The sequence below is a fragment of the Centroberyx gerrardi genome, chromosome 5 (genome assembly GCF_048128805.1).
Source record: "Centroberyx gerrardi isolate f3 chromosome 5, fCenGer3.hap1.cur.20231027, whole genome shotgun sequence".
Taxonomy (NCBI): Eukaryota; Metazoa; Chordata; class Actinopteri; order Beryciformes; family Berycidae; genus Centroberyx; species Centroberyx gerrardi.
In genome coordinates, this window is record NC_136001.1 from 6,451,720 (window position 1) to 6,472,874 (window position 21,155).

General features: G+C 42.6%; 1 protein-coding gene and 1 pseudogene across 1 annotated transcript; both read right to left on the minus strand.

The window, feature by feature from the left end:
* Nucleotides 1-3,084: 3,084 nt before the first annotated feature.
* LOC139917430 (uncharacterized) lies at nucleotides 3,085-6,468 on the minus strand (annotated as a pseudogene).
* Nucleotides 6,469-12,470: 6,002 nt separating this feature from the next.
* On the minus strand, nucleotides 12,471-13,670 carry LOC139914718 (cation channel sperm-associated protein 1-like). Its single transcript, XM_078283918.1, has 6 exons — nucleotides 13,638-13,670; nucleotides 13,252-13,312; nucleotides 13,087-13,123; nucleotides 12,888-12,975; nucleotides 12,672-12,786; nucleotides 12,471-12,565 (listed from the first exon to the last, which is right to left on the minus strand). The coding sequence occupies exons 1-6, from the start codon at nucleotides 13,661-13,663 to the stop codon at nucleotides 12,542-12,544; spliced, it is 351 nt and encodes a 116-aa protein (XP_078140044.1). The 5' UTR covers nucleotides 13,664-13,670; the 3' UTR covers nucleotides 12,471-12,541.
* Nucleotides 13,671-21,155: the final 7,485 nt, after the last annotated feature.

Here is a 21,155-nt window from a genome sequence, read left to right on the forward strand (position 1 = left end):
ATAGCGCGGCTATGAGAAATTATAAAAGTACCAAAGCCTACCAATATTTACACAGCGGGAAAGTGGGTTGTGTACTGTTACACACAGAGGGCGATTTCATCTTTTTGAAGGCAGATGTGAGCCCCAGCCAGTTGAGCTGCCCGAACCACTCGGCGTGGGTGCTAGTTACCAACCTGGGATCTGTGGAGACTACTGGATGTTCGTGCATCGCTGGCTTGGGAAGGTCATGCAGTCACGCAGCCTCAATATTATGGAAGGTAAGACTCATACCTATCATGCACATTATTATTATTATTATTATTATTATTATTATGTATATTGTACTTAACGTTTCATTAATATCTTGCAAAGTTCGTGTGTGTTGTTAACATAAGTATATTAACATGTGTTTGTTGACATATACACAGCTGCTGAACTGATGACCATCTGTAGGCTAAGTATCTTGTCAAATCTCTTAATGGTACAGTGGAGTAATTTAAGTGAATGGAGTCCAGGTAAGTATATGCAAAAGGTAAGGTAAAGGTAAGGTATGGTAGGTAAACATTAAGTGTAATATTAAGTTGAATCACTCTTTATCACCTGATATGAGGAATATGCAAAAGGTAGGTAAACATCAAGTGTAATATTAAGTTGAATCACTCTTTATCACCTGATATGAGGAATATGCAAAAGGTAGGTAAACATCAAGTGTAATATTAAGTTGAATCACTCTTTATCACCTGATATGAGGAATATGCAAAAGGTAGGTAAACATCAAGTGTAATATTAATGATTATATGATTTTGGATAAAGACAACTGTGAAAGTTTTGAATTCTTGTCTTTTATCTTTTAAGTATATAAACTCATCCACTATATGTCATACACTTACCTGCACTATTTATGCTGTCACATACAATACATATTTATACTACTGTCCATACTGTATATATCTTGTCCATAGTGTATACACCGTATTAATATCATACCTCCAGCTGTTTATTCTGTATATAATGTCTACTAGTAGCATTACTTGTACTTACACCTGCACTATATATTTTATGCTTATACCTGCAGTGCCTACTGTAACTGCTGCACATGCTCATACTGTATATATCTCATATACAGTCTCTATATCTATCAGCTCATACTGTTTCTAAATACGTTTGGTCTCAGGTCGAAAATGCAGTGTCCAGTGGGCTTACTGGCGTTGCCTGCACCGATGAGCAGCGGCTCTGGAATGTGGGGACCCAGAGGAACCTTGCCCCGAAGCGATTGATGAACATCACCTTTTCCCACCACCGAGCCACTGATGTGCTGCTGACGCCCAAGATAAGGCCCATCCTTGTACCTCTGCCTCCCACTCCTACATTTTACACCCAGGATGAGCTGAGAGAGGGTCTCAAACATCTTAAACTGCCCGTGTCAAGCCTTCTGCACAAATGTCTGAATGCTGCACAGGGACAGGAGCCAGAACAGCCTGCATCCTCACCACATGCCGACCATGATGGCACCAACATCTGCCAGAGGTGTATGTTGTTTTACGACACTTTTGTTGCCATTGCTCCCAACAAATGTACAGCATTGGAGCGCGTAACCCTCGAGCAGAGTGCCTCTCACTTGTGGCATGACTCTCGTAAGGTAAGAATCACTGCAAGCACGGCAAAGAAGGTCCCCATCAGAGGCAACCCTCAAAACTACATCAGAGAGCACCTCTACCCCAGGTTCCATGGGAATGCGGCAACTCACCATGGTACAGAAAGCGAGGCATCGGCCTCCCAGTGGCTAGAGGGTTGCGGGTATGCAGTCAGCCGCAGAGGCACAGTCGTGTGTGCAAGTGAGCCCTGGCTGTCAGCAAGCCCTGATGGAGTTTTGAACTCAGAGGAACTGCTGGAGATCAAATGTCCTCTCCTTAAGGGTAATGAGTCTCTGGAGGACCTGATCAGAAGCCAGAGGTACGACGTGAAGATGGTGGAGGGGACGCCTCAGCTGCAGCCAAATGGTCCACGGGGCTTCTACATGCAAGTGCAGCTCGGCATGTTCTGCACAGGGCTGAGGGCGTGTAAGCTGCTCATCTGGGCTCCATCACAGCAAGTTTTGCTACAAGTCCCATACAATGAGCAATTCTGTGCCAAGACCGTAGCTAGACTTAAAGCCTTTTATTTTAAGTATATGCTCCCTCATGTGTCAGATGAGTTTCAGGCAGGCCGCCTGTTGCTTTCCGCAAGATACTTGCAGCTTTGTAAAGAGTGAATATTTGTTGTCACCTACTGAAATGTCTCTTTTCTCTCTCAGGAGTCAACATTGGCAAGAACAGGCATCTCATTTCAACATATTGTGCCCTGTTTCCCCTGCACTTGACCTTGTCTGCCCCCTTGTGTCTGTCTACATGTATGTATGTAATACATACTTTGTATGTATGTATGTGTATCACGTCCCCCCCTCCCCTCTGTGTCTTGTCATATGTCAATCAATGTTTGATGTTTTTTTGACTGGGGCGGGAATAATTAGGACTTAGGATAGGATAATAGGTAACCATTTTAAATCAGTTGTGATGAGAGTTTAACAAGAGATACGTTTGTGATGTGTTTTTTAGTAAATGTTAGTTGTATAATATGTTGTAAGAAGGGAAGTGTGTTTTTGGGAGCCTCCTACTGCCCTTCATGTACAGATCATATTTCACTATTGAATTCTTATTATATGTAATAAACCAAGATGGAATTAATTTGCAAACTTGTTGACATGACTTAGAGGAATAAACTCACAAGAGTTTATTCCTCTAAAACACAAGGTTAATCTACAGAGCTCACATTGTATAGGTTTGTAAAAAAAATAATTATTTCCAAACAGGTATCTTGTCACACTGTATAGGTTTGTAAAAAATAACTATTTCCAAACAGGTATATATCTTGTCACATTGTATAAGTTGTAGAAAATAACTATTTCTAAACAGGTAATATCTTGTCACATTTGTATATCTTGTATAGGTTTGAAAAAAAAAACTATTTACACTATTTAGCAAGAACACACCAAAGTGTATGGACAGAAGTGGAGCTCAGTCTGTCTCCACAAGTGGAGCGCGCCTTAACGGCAAATTTACACTCTTATTAATCTTCTACATCAGAAATGATATCACCACGAAGGTTACACAGGGCTGCACAAATTCTCAAAATTTTGTCAATTTTAGGGGCGAGGTTAATTGGAACTGTTTGAGAAATTATTTTGAAGTTTTTCAGCCGGCATATGACCCGCTCAACATGGACCCGTACATTGGCGATGCGCCTAGTGTTGGTGGTGCATGCCTCTCTTGGTGAACGCTGGAATGACAAGTTTCACCTTCCTTTCATAGAGGAGATCTTTGATGGTGAAGCCTCTGTCGGCCATGACTTCATCACCTGGACGGAGGTATTCCAGGAACCCTGAATTTGCCAGAATTTATCACTACACCTTCCTCCATATGCTGGTGAGATGAACATGATCAGTCCACATGGTGCAATTGAGACAAGCTATTTAATGGTATTCTGGCCGTAGTAATGGCTGTAGGACTCACCTCTCGAGTCAAGGTTACGTGGCTTTTAGAAGGGGTGTCTCTGAACAATCGATCACACACGTTGTGTTTGGGTAATGTTCTCTGAAACACTGAGGCATTGTTGCCTGGATTGTCTCTCTGGGAAGCCATGGTAGGTAACACCTCATTTTCTCCTCCATGAGGTCAAGCCAGCATGAAATCACCTTACTTACAACAGATTGAGAGATGCCAAACCTTTCAGCAAGGTCCCCCTGCTTTAAATTCAGACGCAGCTTAATCAGGGTCGTCAGGAGCTGATTCCAGGGGTGTAGCTGGAAGCTGCTGTTGTACCCTTTGGTAAGGTCCTCGGCCACAAAATGGAATGCATCCAATGACAACCCTGTGTAGAGCTGACAAAGGTGGTTGTTCCTCAGCAGAGTTATGTACAACGCAGCTGGCACAACGCACTGTGTTCCCATATCAGATGTAGGGGGCCTCAGGTGGAGTGGTGTTTTTGAAGTGTAGTTGTGGTCCGAGACAGATGGATCCTCCCATTGTGTTTCTGCATCACAGTGTGTAGGCATGTCGATGTGGTCATCCTCACAGTTCTCCACTGCATCGCTGACGGCCATTGATGTATCTGTGGAAATAATATAAATCATAAATATATTTTCACATTAGGAAGTGGTCCCACTAGTCAAGTGAGTGTTTTTTTAAGGTCCATCATCATAGGAATTAATATATTATAGGATGGCAACCACAATTCTGCAAAACAGTGTGAGAGAGAGATGAACGAAAAAACGAGACAATATACACGCACAATCTTGTAATCACCAAGACGAAGGTCAATATCAATATCTGAGTGAGAGACACTTACTGATCGTTAAATGTATTCAGAGCACGGATTTCACTAGCGTTAGCTAACAAGCAATTGAACACATAGCTAACGTTAGCTAGCTTACCTGTATCTGACAACCTCCTCATCACCCGACGTGACGACTTTAACGGAGCATCGTAGCCGAGCCATTTCTCGGGGTAAGGGTGTTCATCTGTCGGCTTCCCGTCCACGAAATGGTAAGAACACACATATGGGCGCTTCGGTGGGTACTTCAAGTTTAGCGCCTTCAGCCATAGCCTCAAGTGCTCCTCACCTTTAGGGGGTGGGTGCAGGTGGTAAAACGCCCCACAGCACTCCGACCTCCTCACTTTATGGTCGTAACATTGTTGTTGTAATTGCTCTCTCCTCTTTATCCAATTATTATTGCACCCCCTAACTGAACATATTATACTTGACAACGTTTTCGTTTGTCGTCTATGGCTAGCTAGCTTAGGGCCCTCTCAGCCGGAAGTGGGATGACAAAAACGAACGCGATGACGTCACCCTTGTTGTCGTGGAAAATAAGGTGAATAGAACCTCCTTGGCGCATACGCCGCATGGATGTATTAAACTATGGATGAGGCATTCAAAGATGGCGGCCCATTCATTCCAATGAAAGTTGCTCAAAAAGACTTTCCCATAGAGATACATGGGAAAAGAAACGCCTGTAAAACTCTGGGAAAATTTTTCTGGGTATCGCACAAAGTCAAAATGGAGTCTTTGAATTATCAATTTCTAAATCATTGGGTCCATTTTTCTTTGGAAGTCACCAAGAGCCGTATAAAGCTGTATTTTCTGGAGCTCCGTGAACGCGCCTCTAGGCCACGGGAACGCTCCGTGCGCATTCACCGTTTCTACTTCCACTGTTGACAAGCTATACAGCTAGCTGATTGTTAGCGGGGGCTTTTAGCTGTATGTGATCAAACTAGATCACATTAAACTCAACCCACACGTCCGCGACACTTAGGTTTAACAGGCAAGACTTCAGAACAATAACGGATGGCTTCTATTTTGTTTTTGTTTCTCTCTTGATTAAATGGGTCACTTGCAAGCTAGCTAGCTAACGTTATAACATTGCTGTAGTTAACCAGCTACATGTAGCATATGCAGTTCTACTTACTATTGTATATTTATTTACATCTCAAAATTCTCAGTTTACAGACTATGCCTATGTATTTTTCTTTATCCTATTAAAGTTATGAATATATTTGGGCTTTGATGGTTGTTCTAATTTCTTTTACTGTCTGTAAATTTATATTTAGATGTCCAATTTGAGTTAACCTGCTTGAGTTACTGATAATGTCTATTATGTAAATGGAATTGAGTCTTCTTCCAACCAGGGGCCTATACTACGAAGCAAGTTCAACAAAGTCAGGATATGTTTGAGTTAGCCGGCTTCACTAAACCTAACATTGGCGATCCTGATAACCGGTCTCACGTAGCTGGTTATCAACTGGCTCTGTCAACCCAGGATTTACCTATCCAGCTATGAGCATGTTGCAGCATGTTGGTTAACTTGGACTATGTGGTCTAGATGTGTGGCTTTAGTCAATATTGTCAGAAATTACTCACAAGGAAGAGACATTCAAAAAATGTATCAGTGTATATTCTGTAAGACTTGTATAAATAAAAACACTGTTAGTAACATAATATTTATATTTGTGACTAGAAAAACATAATGCTGGTAAAATGTAATAACCAAGGTAAGATGCAGAAAAGTAATTTGAGGGCAATGGACTACAGAGTGATGACAAATAAGACTTATTTAAGAGATGATCCAACACAAACTGTTATATGTAAAGTAAACATTTATTTCAAAATACGTTCCATTCTACATGTTCCATTTGATATGGGTGAAACATTCTCAGGAGTATCAAGCATTACAAGACAAAAAACAAAAACACAATCATCTACTATGATGGCGCCGCGGATGGCTGCCTCGGTGTGTTGGTGCGCATTGTTTTGTCTTGTTTTGTTCGTAAATTCAGTGTTTTGCTACAGTACCAGGAGCTCTTTCACCAGAAAAGAGCTCATGAACATCAGGGATTCAACCTCTGAGGATTTACTTCCCACTTTCATCGCCCCATCTGTGGAATTACTGGACATTCTGGTCAAAGGTGCACTCACCTTTGTGAACACAGTGAAATGCCGGAGGAGAGGAAAACGCGCCGGTGCGCTTGTGCGTCTCCGCCGACGTGGACTTCGCACACCGTTACCGGGAATATTTCTCTCTAACGTGCGTTCACTGGGAAACAAACTGGACGAACTTCAGCTACTGTTGGGGAAGAACAGAGACTTTTCTTCATCTTCCGTTCTGTGCTTCACGGAGACGTGGCTGTGTGGATCGATACCGGACTCTGCGCTGCAGCTGGCAGGATTCCAACTCTTCAGAGCGGATCGCCACAAGGAACTTTCCGGCAAGACGAAAGGTGGCGGTATCTGTTTTTATACAAACAGCAGATGGTGTAAGGATGTGTCAGTGATTCTACAGCACTGTTCTCCTGATCTGGAATCATTTTTCATCAACTGTAAACCCTTCTACTCCCCTCGTGAGTTCGTTTCATTCATTTTGGTCGGTGTTTACATTCCACCGCAGGCCAACGTGCAGGAGGCACAGCGCACGCTCGCCGACCAGATACTGTGGGTGGAGCGGACAAACCCGGATTCCTTAGTTATTGTCATCGGTGACTTTAACAAAGGAAATCTCACCCATGATCTCCCCAAATACAGACAGTTTATAAAATGCCCGACCAGAGAGGAGAACATTCTGGATCACTGTTACACCACAGTAAGCAGTGCCTATCACGCCGTCCCCCGCGCTGCATTGGGACACTCTGACCACGTCATGATCCACCTGATTCCTGCATACAGGCAGAAATTAAAGCTCTGCAAACCTGTGGTGAGGACATCAAAAAAGTGGACCAGTGAAGCTGTGGAGGATCTTCAGGCGTGCTTGGACTGCACTGACTGGGAGGTTTTCAGGACTGCTACCAACAGTCTGGACCAGTACACAGAGGCTGTGACATCATACATCAGCTTCTGTGAGGACAGCTGTGTATCATCACGTACCACGGTGAGGTACAACAACGACAAACCCTGGTTCACAGCCAAACTCAGACAGCTAAGGTCGGAGAAGGAAGAAGCGTTTAGGAGTGGGGACAGAGACAGGTTCAAAGAGTCAAAGTACAGGTTTAGCAAGGCGGTGAGAGAAGCTAAACGACTGTACTCTGAGAAACTCCAACACCAGTTCTCAGCCAACGACTCTGCTTCTGTCTGGAAAGGGCTCAGACAGATCACCAACTACAAACCTAGAGCCCCCCACTCTGCTAACGACTTGCGCCTGGCCAACAACCTGAATGAGTTTTACTGCCGCTTTGAAAGACAATGGGACAGTCCTGACACCTCTCCACAGCTGCCCACCTCAGAGCCCCCCTCCCCCCCTACCACAGTGACGACTCTCTCCATCCTGGAGAGGGACGTTAACAGGCTTTTCAAGAGACAGAACCCCCGCAAAGCAGCCGGGCCAGACTCTGTCTCTCCATCCACCCTGAAGCACTGTGCTGATCAGCTGTCTCCGGTGTTCACAGACATTTTCAACACCTCACTGGAGACATGCCACGTACCAGCCTGCTTCAAGACCTCCACCATCATCCCCGTCCCCAAAAAGCCAAGGACCACAGGACTTAATGACTACAGACCCGTCGCCCTGACATCTGTGGTGATGAAGTCATTTGAGCGCCTTGTGCTGTCACACCTCAAAAACATCACTGACCCACTCCTGGACCCCCTGCAGTTCGCCTACAGAGCCAACAGGTCTGTAGACGATGCAGTAAACATGGCCCTCCACTTCATCCTCCAGCACCTGGACTCCTCAGGAACCTACGCCAGGATCCTGTTTGTGGACTTCAGCTCTGCCTTTAACACGATAATCCCGGCTCTGCTACAGGACAAGCTCTCCCAGCTGAGTGTGCCTGACTCCACCTGCAGGTGGATCACAGACTTCCTGTCGGACAGGAAGCAGCACGTGAAGCTGGGAAAACACGTCTCTGACTCCCGGACCATCAGCACCGGTTCCCCTCAAGGCTGCGTTCTTTCCCCTCTACTCTTCTCCCTGTACACCAACAGCTGCACCTCCAGTCACCAGTCTGTCAAGCTCTTGAAGTTTGCGGATGACACCACCCTCATTGGGCTCATCTCTGGTGGGGATGAGTCAGCCTACAGGCAGGAGATCGACTGCCTGGTGTCCTGGTGCAGACTGAACAACTTAGAGCTCAACGCTGTAAAGACAGTGGAGATGGTTGTGGACTTCAGGAAGAACCCGGCCCCACTCACCCCCATCACCCTGAGAGACTCCCCAGTCGACACTGTGGAGTCCGTCCGCTTCCTGGGCACCATCATCAACCAGGACCTCAAGTGGGAGCTGAACATCAGCTCCCTCACCAAGAAAGCACAACAGAGGATGTACTTCCTGCGGCAGCTGAGGAAGTTCAACCTGCCAAAGACGATGATGGTGCACTTCTACACCTCCATCGTTGAGTCCATCCTCACCTCCTCCATCACCATCTGGTACGCTGCTGCTACTGCCAAGGACAAGGGCAGACTGCAGCGTATCATTCGCTCTGCTGAGAAGGTGATTGGCTGCAATCTGCCATCTCTCCAGGACCTGTACGCCTCCAGGACCCTGAGGCGAGCAGGAAAGATTGTGGCCGACCCCTCCCACCCTGGACACGAACTCTTTGAAAAACTCCCCTCTGGCAGGAGGCTGCGGTCCATCAGGACCAAAACCTCACGCCACAAGAACAGTTTCTTCCCGTCTGCAGCTGGCCTCATCAACAAGGCCCGGGACCCCCACTGACACGGACTCTTGCCCCCTCCCCCCATAGGCACTACACGCTACAGAAACGTACAGTCTCCACATCTGACTCAATGCGTTCATTTATACATTCTGTACAGTAAACATTCCTCTGGCCAATATTTTGCACATCCCTGCACTAACTGTACAGCTTTCCCATTTTCCATTTCACTTCAATGGCAGATATATTGCACATGTTTCTTTTTATTATATTTTTTTTCACATTCTGTGTTGTAAATATCTCTTTTTGTTTTTTTTATATATTTATATTCTTGACTTTGACTTACAGTACTTGTGCTTTTTTACTTCTACTTCCTATTTTTCTCCATGTTTATTGTATGCACCTACATACCAAGGCAAATTCCTTGTATTGTGAACTTTACTTGGCAATAAACCTGATTCTGATTCTGATTCTGATTCTGATCTTTGAACTGGAACACTAGTTTATAACAGGTGGATATTTAGACAGCCTCGGTCCACAGAGGGCAGCTGTAATATGTCAGTACAAGGTAAGATTCAGTAAAGGCAAAGGGTTAAGAAATCTAGTAAAGAAAGAAACTAGTGAAAAGGCCAGAACACATCATAAATAAGTTTCTTTTTCTTATTCTTCTTATTTCTTTGGGAGCATTTTCCAGAGAAGTGTCAGGTGGTTCTTGAAGAGCAGGAGTTTCTGTAACAGAAGAAACTGCAGTAACGTTAAGTATCTGCAGCTCAGTGTCTTACAGAAAACAGTTAGCATACATCATGATGATGATTACAGCACAGGGTGAAAAGTACTTCATTTGTGAAGCACTGGCTCTAGTAGAGGTGAAAAAGGTGCTACCAAGTCATTACTATCTGTGACCGATGTGAACCATCTCACATCGAAAATGCTTTAAATTATGTTCAAAGTAAATCTCCTCACCTGGTTAAGCGCGAGTAAATCCTTGACATGGACCTGGCTAATGTTAGCGATGTGTGGCATGAACTTGACTCCCTGTGAGAAACACAAGACAACGTTCAACACAACAAGTGGAGCAACACAAGTGGAGCATAAATCACAATTGCAAAGTTTAGTCTATGATCTAACGTTAGCGAACATTTCTATCTTTAAGTTAACTTGTTTGATGTTAACCCATGGATGTGTTAGCTGACTCCGTCTCGTTATGCTAACCGTTATTACCAACGTTAGCTTAGCTCAACTTTATCCAGACTGAATCACTTCACATCGGATGTAAGATTTATACAAATAAAGCAAATGTTATGTGATTGAATAAATGATAGAGTCATACCTGGACGATGGATTCCCCGAAGTCTGCAGCAGCAACAGTCAATCAGAACCTAGAACCTAGAAAGCTGCACATGAACGTGCCGTCGTCACGGTCGCTACGAGAACGCCACTCGTTCATGTGGGCCAGGCGGGGCCAAGAAAAACACTACTACGCAGGTGCTGTGGACACGGAAGTAGGAGTCGTAGAAACTTTTTCGGCGTATGCGCCTATGCGCTGGGTGAGCAACTTTCATTGGAATGAATGGGCCGCCATCTTTGAATGCCTCATCCATAGTTTAATACATCCATGATATCTATCCATCAAACTAGATCACATTAAACTCAAGCTACAAGTCCGCTGACTCTTCGGTTTAACATGCAAGACTTCAGAACAATAATATGGCTTCTATTTTGGTGTATTTTCTCTGCTGATTAAATAGGTCGCTTGCAAGCTAGCTAATGTTATAACATTGCTGTAGTTAACCAGCTACATAGCATATGCAGTTCTATGCACCTACTTACTATTTTATATATTTATATCTCGAAATTCTCCGTTTACAGACTATGCCTATGCACTTTTATTTATCCTATTAAAGTTCTGAATATATTTGGGCTTTGGTGGTTCTAATTTATTGTACTGTCTATAAATGTATCTTTAGATGTCCAACTTGAGTTAACCTGCTTGAGTTACATACTGATAATGTGTATTATCTATGTAAATGGCATTGAGTCTATTTCCAACCAGGTGTGTTTCTGAGCACTGTGTAGGGAGATCAAGCATATAGAAATGTTGCTATGACAAGAGTCTAGATACTAATAACTACTTGCAAACTCAAGTAAACCTTGGTGTTGCTGTGACACCAAACAAACCCAGAATATTATTTATGATAATAGATGAACTGATTTTTTTCACTAGCAAAGCAGATTAATAATGGCTACAAGCAATACTATCTCTACACTGAGGCAACAGCATGTTGGTTAACTTGGACTGTGTGGCTTTAGTCAATGTTGTCAGGAAGTACTCACAAGGAAGAGACATTCAAAAATGTATCATGTATATTCTGTAAGACTGACTTGTAGAATTAAAAACACAATATTGATATTTGTGACTGGAAAAACATGTAATTAACTAGAAGGGCACTCGGAGAGTGCAGACCTCCGCCAAGGCCAATAATCCAGTCTTCTATGTGTTGGTCTTTCCTGCTCAGCCTCCAGACCGTAGTCGGGAAGCACAGGGGAACCTCCGTTGTCCTCCTGGGCCGAAGTCTAACTTACTTCGGGACCAACCCCCCTTCACTCTCACAGCAGTTGGAAAAGACAGCACACAGGAACACCACCTCGGCCTTAGACGTTGACAACCGTAAACTTTCGACGTACAAAACACTCCGCCCCGCCCTATTCTTATAAAGGGGCTACGCTGCTCCTATAACATATGATATGCAAATGTGCAAGCGCAACCAATATACGGATCCGCTGCAAAATTGAATGGGTTCTTCCTTGGCCCATGCTACACCCTTCCACGAAGTTTCATGAAAATCGGGCCAGTAGTTTTTCCGTAATCCTGTTGACAAACAGACAAACAAACAAACAAACGGCACCGAAAACATAACCTCCTTGGTGGAGGTAATGAAGGTAAAATGTAATAACCGAGGTAAGATGGAGAAAAGTAACTGAGGGCAATGAACTGCAATATGATGACAGATAAGACTTATTTAAGAGATGATCCAAGACAAATTGTTATACTGTATGTAGGGTAAAGTAAACATTGCTTTCAAAATACGTTTCATTCTACATGTTCCGTTTTCAATGGGTGAAACATTCTCAGGGGTATTAAGCATTACAAGACAGTCTCACATTTGAAGAAGACCAATCCAGTGATTAGAAAAGACCAATCATTGTGCTTTACCATGAGCTGAAAATGGATAAAAATGTGAGGCTCCACTGCTGTTGCAGAAATGACTTTATTGATTACTTGAAATAATGAATTAATGAATTACTGATATAATGGTTGATAAGATAAGATTGATTAATATGATAATTGATATAATAAAATGGATATAATAAATTGAACTGATTGTTTAATTGTCTTCCTCTTCTGGTGCCTGAAAGAGAACAGCAGTGTTTCAGCATCTTGCAGCAGCCATGGTTCCAGCAGATGAATCAAACAGCAGATGAATCAAACAGCAGATGAATCAAACAGCTCAGTACCTCAACAAAGGAGTCTACGAGCAGATCCAGAAGAGCGGCCTGGGAGCGGTATTCTTCGGTGGTCTCCTCTATCTCTGCCAGTAATGTCAGGTACCTGCTGACTAGCTGCGTCTTCCTGCGAGTCACAAAGCAAACCCAAATACCCAATCGATCCATTTGGATCTAATCATGAAGAATCAGTGTGTAATTTTCAGTGTGTCCAGGAGAACGCCTCACCTTTTCCCTTCTTCAGTGTCGCCATAGGTCTGTCTGAGTGTCTCCTCAAGCACCTGCTGCTCTGACTGTGGCTCCTTGTTCTGAGGCTCTGAAGATGTGATACATGACATGTGACAAACATTCTCCTCTCACTGATCCATCAGATCAACAGCATTTCCCCTCTTGGAAGCTCATACTTGAAGCAGAATTCTGAACCAACCTGTTTCCTGCTCTTTGTTGTCGTCCTTCTGTGAATTCTGTAAGTGACATTTTGACATTATTCATGTGATGAAATTTAAAGCATGTTTTATGTCTACTGTTAATAACTCCAAATTACAATCCCTTACATTTTATATTGTCATATTATTTGTTGTAGAGCATATACCTTTTGAATTTGGGACGCAGTTATGTGCTGATATTCATCCACCACCAGAGCAATGGACAGACTGAAAATTGTAAAATACATTATTTACATTTATATTCAGGATATTAAATGTTCCATACACCATATCCTGTTTACAATAACCGGGATAAGCCCACATCCTGAATCAGAAAAGCCTGAATATGCTTGTTGTTGTTGTTTATTGTTGGGTTTAGTGTTTCCACAGAGTCACGAGCATCAAATGATGCACCACCATTTAACACAGTGACCTGTTTCCATGTATACAGCTATATGAAAACAGTAGTTACTGATCATTCCAGGTAAACAGCAGATCCCTGGAATAAGCTCATATTCAGAATATTAATGTGCATGTAAACCTGCCAACTTACTTGAGGAATACGAAGCACTGTATCATGATGTACAGGACCAGGAAGATGATAATGTGAGGTGCACCTGAAATGATTAAATAGATGACTGTAAGTCACAAGTCAGGACAAATACCATGACAAGAGTATTGTTAACTTATTACAACGCAAAGAGATTTGGTATCACAAGCCAAACACCAATTACTGCAGCCCAAAACTATGAATGTTGCAAAATGTGACGGACAACACACAAAGGGAACTGACTGGCAGAGATTGAGAAGCCTGTCACTCAATCTTTGATCTGACCAATAGCAGCAGACCCACCCCGATCCAAATCCCCGCCCCTAATACTTCTGTTCAACAGATGCAAAGTCAAATCCCAGGAGTGCAATCACACTTCGTCGCCATCTGCTGTTCAAACAAATAATGATGCTGTGCATGGCATGAGGAATTCAGATGCAGTGGCTCAATTTAGTTTTCAAAGACGATCATTTGGATGTAAATGTGATTTCTTTGATTATTTTGCAATGTTCATAGCTTTGAGCTGCAATAATCCCTGTCACACATTGAAATTGGTTTTGTCATATTATGCCATCATGAATACCTAGGTTCCTTTTAATAATGAAGATGAAGGGAGAGGTCCTCTAACAAATACTCATTTGGACTATTTGCAATTAGTGCTGTAGTTTCTTGCTGCGCATTTTAAAAGCATGTGCCATGTAACTGTTCAGTGTTTGTTGTTTGTACTGTATGATCCTGACTCTGACAGTTGCACACGTATTAAACATAAGGCAATTCTGAAAATGGGTTGATTAAAATGAGTCATTGTTCATTATTTGTGATGATGGTACAGAATATGAAAATGATAAGAAATCATATCTAGACCTAACACTTGCCAAATGACTTCTTACAACATGACTGCTGGAGGGAAAGCAAAGCACATTATGAGTTGCCATTACAGTAAGCCATGTTTAGACATGTTCCCACAAAATATTTACATGTTTGAGGGTAGCATCATCTGTGCTTCTCAAATCTTCTCTAAGGAATTTCAAAATGGATGTAAAGCATGTTGGAATGAAGCTGCTCAGTAATACATGAAGCTTCACTCACCATTGTTCTTGCTGGTGTAATAGAGGCTGGTCCAGTCATCCAGAGTGAGCACCTGGAACAGAGTGAACATGCTCCTGAACAAGGAGCCAAAGTGCTGTGGATCCGACTCCCTGAACAACCCGGTGAAAGTGACGGCAAACATGGGCGGGCTGAGGCAGATAGGGATGGCTTAGCGTGCAATAGGTGCCGGGCAAAACATTGACAGAGTCATGGGCAACAATGATGACAAGACAAAACAGAGAGAGACAAAAGAAGGGGAGGAGCATGCGGCGGTGAGGGGGGGCTGAGGCCAGCAGTAAAGGAGCGAGGGCAGCAGTCGTAAATCAGCGTCCAGGTGGGAACAGCGGAAAGGAAGAGCAAGGCAGCACTGACGACGAAGAGCCAGGGCAGCACCAGTCACTGCCAGGTAGAACACTGACCTGGAGTCAGAGAGGAGGAGAGAGAGGAAGCCGCGTACACACACACAACACACCCAGACACACACACACGTACAGAAGAAGGGGGGAAACAGCTGCAAACAGAACACACAGGGTCAGAGACACAAAAGGGGGCAGCAGCATCAGGGATGTGGGAAGGGACCGAGGCCGGCGCTGACGACCACTGGACTGCACCGGAGTCTGAAAGGGGGAGAGAGTAAGGGGAGAAGCAGCAGCAGCAGAACACAAGACAGACACGTTGGGTGGGAGCAGGACCAGGCCGGCGCCGACGACCGGCCGGAGCAACACCTGTCCACTGGCAGGTGGAGCACTGGACCGGAGTCTGGGGAAGGGGAGAGAAGACAGCTGCACACAGAACACACGGAGTCAGAGCACATCGGGTGGGAGCGGCAGCAGGGATGGGACTAAGGCATGCACTGGCGACCACTGCACTGCACCGGAGTCTGAGAAAGGGGGGAGAGACAGGTGCACACAAAGACAACGAACACACGGAGAGAGAGAGATCCAGGTGGGAGCAGCGTCAGGGATGGGACTAAGGCCAGCACCAAAGACCATCAGGATCAGAGGAATCTGAGAAAGGGAGGAGAAAACCAGCCGTGCACACACACACACACACACAGAGCTGTGCAGAAGCAGCACAAGACCCAGACGTATTTGGGCACAGACACGCTCATACAGACAGCAGATAGAAAGTGATTAGACACAGTGGAGCCAGAGGGCATCCCTATGCTTATGTACCCAACGGCAAATTTCTATATAAATACTGTCTAGGCTAGGGTAAGAGAAAAGACTGTGACGAGCCCAGGCCAGCAGTGCTAAGGTAGGTCGTATGATTGCGAGAAAAGATAGGTTTTGAGTCTAGATTTGAAGATTTCGACAGAATTAGCTTCCCTGACTGTAAGAGGTAGCTGGTTCCAGAGATAGGGAGCTCGGTAGGAGAACGCTCTACTGCCTGCTGATTTTTTCTTGATTCTAGGGACAATAAGGTAGCCAGCGTCCTGCGATCGGAGGGCACGAGGTGGAATATAAGGGATGATGAGGTCGGATAGATATGATGGTGCAAGCCCATGTAACGATTTATAAGCTAACAGAAGCACCTTAAAGTCAGATCTGGCTTGAATTGGGAGCCAGTGAAGGGAGGTTAGGATAGGAGTAATGTGGTCAAATTTTCTAGTTCTGGTTAGTATTCTGGCAGCAGCATTTTGCACAAGTTGTAGTTTTTTAATACTACAGTTAGGTAGGCCAGAGAGTAAGACATTACAATAATCGAGTCTTGATGAAACAAAAGCGTGTATTAAGGTTTCAGCATCCGCCGTATTTAGCAGGGAGCGAATTTTCGAGATATTACGAAGAAGGAAAAATGCTATCTTTGTGATTTCCTTAGAGTAAGGTCTGAAACAAGAGGTAGTTGGGTTTTTGGGCCAACAACTAGCACCTCAGTTTTGCTGGCATTTAGTCGCAAGAAGTTTTGTGACATCCAATTTGTGACAGCGATTAGGCATAATTCTAGGTTTGAAAGTTGTAAACGGTCGTCAGGTCTAATTGGTATGTAAATTTGAGTATCGTCCGCGTAACAGTGAAATTTAATACCATAACTGCGGAAAATTTCACCAAGAGGTAGCATGTAAATGGAGAAAAGCAAAGGTCCGAGCACGGAGCCCTGCGGTACGCCAAAGTTAACTTTAGAGTAATCAGATATAGTATTTTTATGTGAGACACAATGCGTTCTATCAGATAGGTAGGAATTTAGCCAGGAAAGCGCAGAGTCGCGGATGCCAACGTAGCTCGCTAGGCGGTTTAAGAGAATATTATGATCGACTGTATCAAATGCCGCACTCAAATCAAGTAAGATAAGAACAGAAGAAGAATCGGAATCTGAGGCGAGGAGTAGGTCGTTTACCACTTTTGTGAGAGCAGTCTCAGTGCTATGTAGAGACCTAAAACCAGATTGAAAGGGTTCGAAGAGACTATTACACGAGAGGTAGTCGGTTAGTTGGGTAGAAACTATTCTTTCCAAGACTTTAGAGAGGAAGGGGAGATTGGAGATTGGTCTAAAGTTATTAAGATCATCAGGATCAAGGTTGGATCTCATTGGAGCTCAAGGACCATCTCATTTCTGATGGCCAATTATGGTTCAGAACAAATGAGGACTTCCTGCATAGTTGAGTTGTTGTATACCTCATTTTGATAATCCACATTTTCATGTATAATGTTACATTTGACTCTAACGTTACAGTTCATTCAAAATTGCACAAAGCCAATGGCACCAATGTTTGAATTAACGTAACACTATGTCGATAATTAACGGTATATACCGTTAATTAACATTAGCCGTAATTAACGTTAGTCAGTTACAATGTCAGTTACAACAGCTAGCTAGCTAAGCTATAACGGATATAAAGGAAGACGTTAAATTCAGTTTAAAGCTGATTATGTCAAACATGAACCAATGACAGCGCAGGACGGCGCTGTTGGAATTGTGGGAACAGCGGACGGTGACACGCGCCGTGAGCCGAGGCCGCACACTGCTTTAGTTTTGGAAATGAATGATCTCCATCGAGGGAGGAGCCAGATTTTGGAAATTGTGTATATTATTTTATTCTTAATCACATTCCGTTTCTTGCCACCCTGAATTCTTGTACATTTTTTAATAAGATAGTTTTTAGTTCGTTACATTTTCAGGCAAACGCTGCGCCCTACTATATCAAGTGAACCAATGGCAAACCAGTGAACTGCCAGATAACCAATCAAAGTTGGTTACACTGTGAACAGCTGTTTGGTCCATGACAGATTTTTTTTTTAATGAATCAGATAGACATGCAATGGAAATACACATAGACATACAATACAAATACACAATACAAAAACACAAGGAACAAGAGAATTCAATCTATCATCATTGACGTGTGGGAGTATTACACAAAAGAAAGATCATGTTTGTTAAAGGTCCTTTTTGTTTTCTTCGCCTTATGGCTATTAATTTTTTCAATTGTTTTAAAATATGCTTTCACTTCAGTTTTTTTTTTTGTTTGCTTGCTGACCATTTTGTTTTATGAATCAGGTATCTTCCCAATAAAATAAGGAGATTGATTATAAAGGAGATTTCATTGTCCATATTGTCCTTATGAAAATAAAAAAGGATGTCCTTTTTGGTGAGATTGACATTCAGAGTTGGTTTTGTCTATAAGAAGTCCTGAAGTCCACTCCAAAGTTCTCTAACATAACAACATTTCCAAAATAAATGTTCAATTGTTTCAGGGCAAGAATTACAAAATACAAAGTTGTCATCAGAGGCAACTTTGAATCTTTTTACAATGTATGTTTTTACAGGATAAATTCTGTGAATAAGTTTATAAGACACTTCTTTCACTTTGTTTGGTATACAATATTTATTTGGTACAGTGAAGAGCTTATCCCAAAGAATCTGTCCCAAAGCCGCATTCCAGTATATTTTAGAAATAGGAACACATGTATCCAGAGTAAGTTTCCGGAAGTATTTGTTAGTGCATTTAGGGCTTAGAATATCCATTCCCTCTAATTTAATTGTAGCAATAAAATCTAGTAGAGAAATCGAGGGGGAGTCTCCATAGAACCTAACAAGTTGGATCAAACCAAGAGGGATGGTTGGTATTCAGCCAGTGTAATGCAGACATTGTATTTGGTTATAAAGTCTTCAAAGTTGTATACTTCACCCATACCATTAATGAATTGTTTAATAAAGATACCATCATGACTAAATAGAGTTTGGGAGAAAATATAGATTTTCTCTTATGTATTATATTCTTATTGTTCCAGATTGTATACAGGTGTGGAGAGAAATTGTGTTTATGCAGTATATGAGATTCCAAATTTGAAGCATTTGTCTGTGAAAGAGTTTAACTGGGATTATTCCCACATCAAAAGGGCATTTCAACAGGAATTCTAAACCACCAACCTCTTGAAAAACTAAGTTTGGAATTATATTCCATATGTTAATTTTATTTTGGAGCTAATTTTTAATCCATTTAACTTTAAAGGTTTTATTTGAAGAATTAAGATATATAGCATTCACACCTCCCTCTTTCTTTTCACGACATAGCATTTCTTTTCTTAGATAATGAGGTTTGTTCCTCTAGATAAAGTTGAATAAACAGATAGCCTTGTTTCGCTAACGTTATTTTATGGTGGAAATCCATCCATGTGGAAATCACGGACACCGGGCAAACTTTGGAATAGTTGTGGCAGCACTCGTCGTTTCAAGGTAAGTCTTATTAACGCTACAGGGTGACGTGACGGTACTGAAAAAACTGCAAAGTCGGTGCTAGTTCACAGAAGAACGTCTGGACTGAGGTGCACATTGAAGCACAGGGATCATGGAGCCATTCAACAGTTTATTGAAGATCATGGTGTACACATTTGATGGATGATTTTGTCTGTATGAAAATAAAGTCAATCAGAAAAATGTAACAGTAAGAGTATTTTAACAAAGGTTCAACAAAGGTTATCATTATCTTTACAACTTACATCATTTAATGCATCCGTCAACTTGGTAGTCACTTCAATTCTGACTATTCATGAGGATCTAAACACAATGACAATGAATTAAACATTCAACCAAATAATGCATCTTAACTGAATATCACATGGTGGAATGAAAAGATCAAGTCGATCCTCCACTTACATTTGGGAAACACACACAGTTTGGAGTGAGGCCTGGAGGGAAAGGGATCTATCAGGTGAGGCTTATATAACTTCCTGGGAGTGGTGATTGGGGATAATAAGGAGGGTGGTGACTTCCTGTTGACCGACACGTTGCCCTGTCATCTTCTCCAAAATGTTGCTTTTTGTATCACAACCTTTAGGTCCAAGATACACAAGCAACATTTTGAAGCTGTGTAGAAGGGAACAGGGATGGGACTGGGCAAGCGGGACAAAATCAATGTAGAAACCACACTGGCTATAAGGAACAGGAGAATAATGAAAAAATACTTACATGATTTACATCGCTTCACAACACGCTTGCCATGTATCATGGCCCTTATTCCCCCCTCTAACACATTACACTGATGTTCTCTTTTATTAAAATGTAACTTTTACTTTTAGTATATTTCAAATGAGCTACTTTTCATTTTAATTGAGTAGGTGTTTCCACCAGTGATTTCCTTCTGCATAAGTCAAATCTCAGCAGTGTAACAGAACATCTTGAGTAGGATATTTTGGTACTCTGTCCAGTCTGCACTCTTGAAGCTGCAGTCAAATGAAGTATTCTTCTTCAAGAGCCGTTTATTGTAAAAAAATAAAAATAAAATGTGTACTACTCATTACTAGCTGAGCAAGGCTTCACAGTCCAGCCAATGTAATCCACTTGCACTATAGTCAAACTATGAATCAGCAATTAATGTACCAAGTTGTGAAATCAGCTATATCTCACTGATGGTGGAGAAATCAGGCTGCATTCTGAAGATAATGTTTGCCTTTGATGTATTGAGTTCATCTGATCTGATTTTTTTCTGGTTTAGTTTCTTCTGCATGTATTTATGCAAAATGTTGCTGTCACCTTCTCACCATACATATCTACATCAGTGCATGTTTGTATTCACACACTTAGTTTAATACATCCATGGGCTTGATAGATATAGATACGTTTCCTGTTTACACACAGTGGAGGATGCGCGCGCAGCTCTGCGATCTCTTCGCAAGGAGGTTCTATTAGTTGTCTCTACGTAACGCCTGTAGGTCCCCTACGACTACAGTCGTCGCCCCCATATTGAGGTTCTTTCTCTTTTTATGATGGTATATAGATTAATATAAAGATACATTTTTATTATCAAGTATTTTGATTGCAATGCGAACATTTCGGAGGGATAATAATTCCTATATTGTCATGGCATAAAAATAGGCGACCCTGTGAGTTTTTTTTTGTAGGCATGCACGTTTTTTAGCACGGGATTGACAGAGTGGGCGGTGTTTTTATTGTAGACGAAGATGGAAAACTGGAAATCCGGCTAACAAGGTG

Bases quoted from the DNA above. Each gene is read 5' to 3' on its own strand.
- LOC139914718 (XM_078283918.1), bottom strand. From the start codon at position 13,663: ATGATACAGTGCTTCGTATTCCTCAA. The intron at 12,787-12,887 runs GTGAGGCGTTCT...TGTGACTCGCAG, and splicing joins GACACTGAAGAAGGGAAAAG to GAAGACGCAGCTAGTCAGCA. The intron at 12,566-12,671 runs GTACTGAGCTGT...GTTCTCTTTCAG, and splicing joins TCGTAGACTCCTTTGTTGAG to GCACCAGAAGAGGAAGACAA.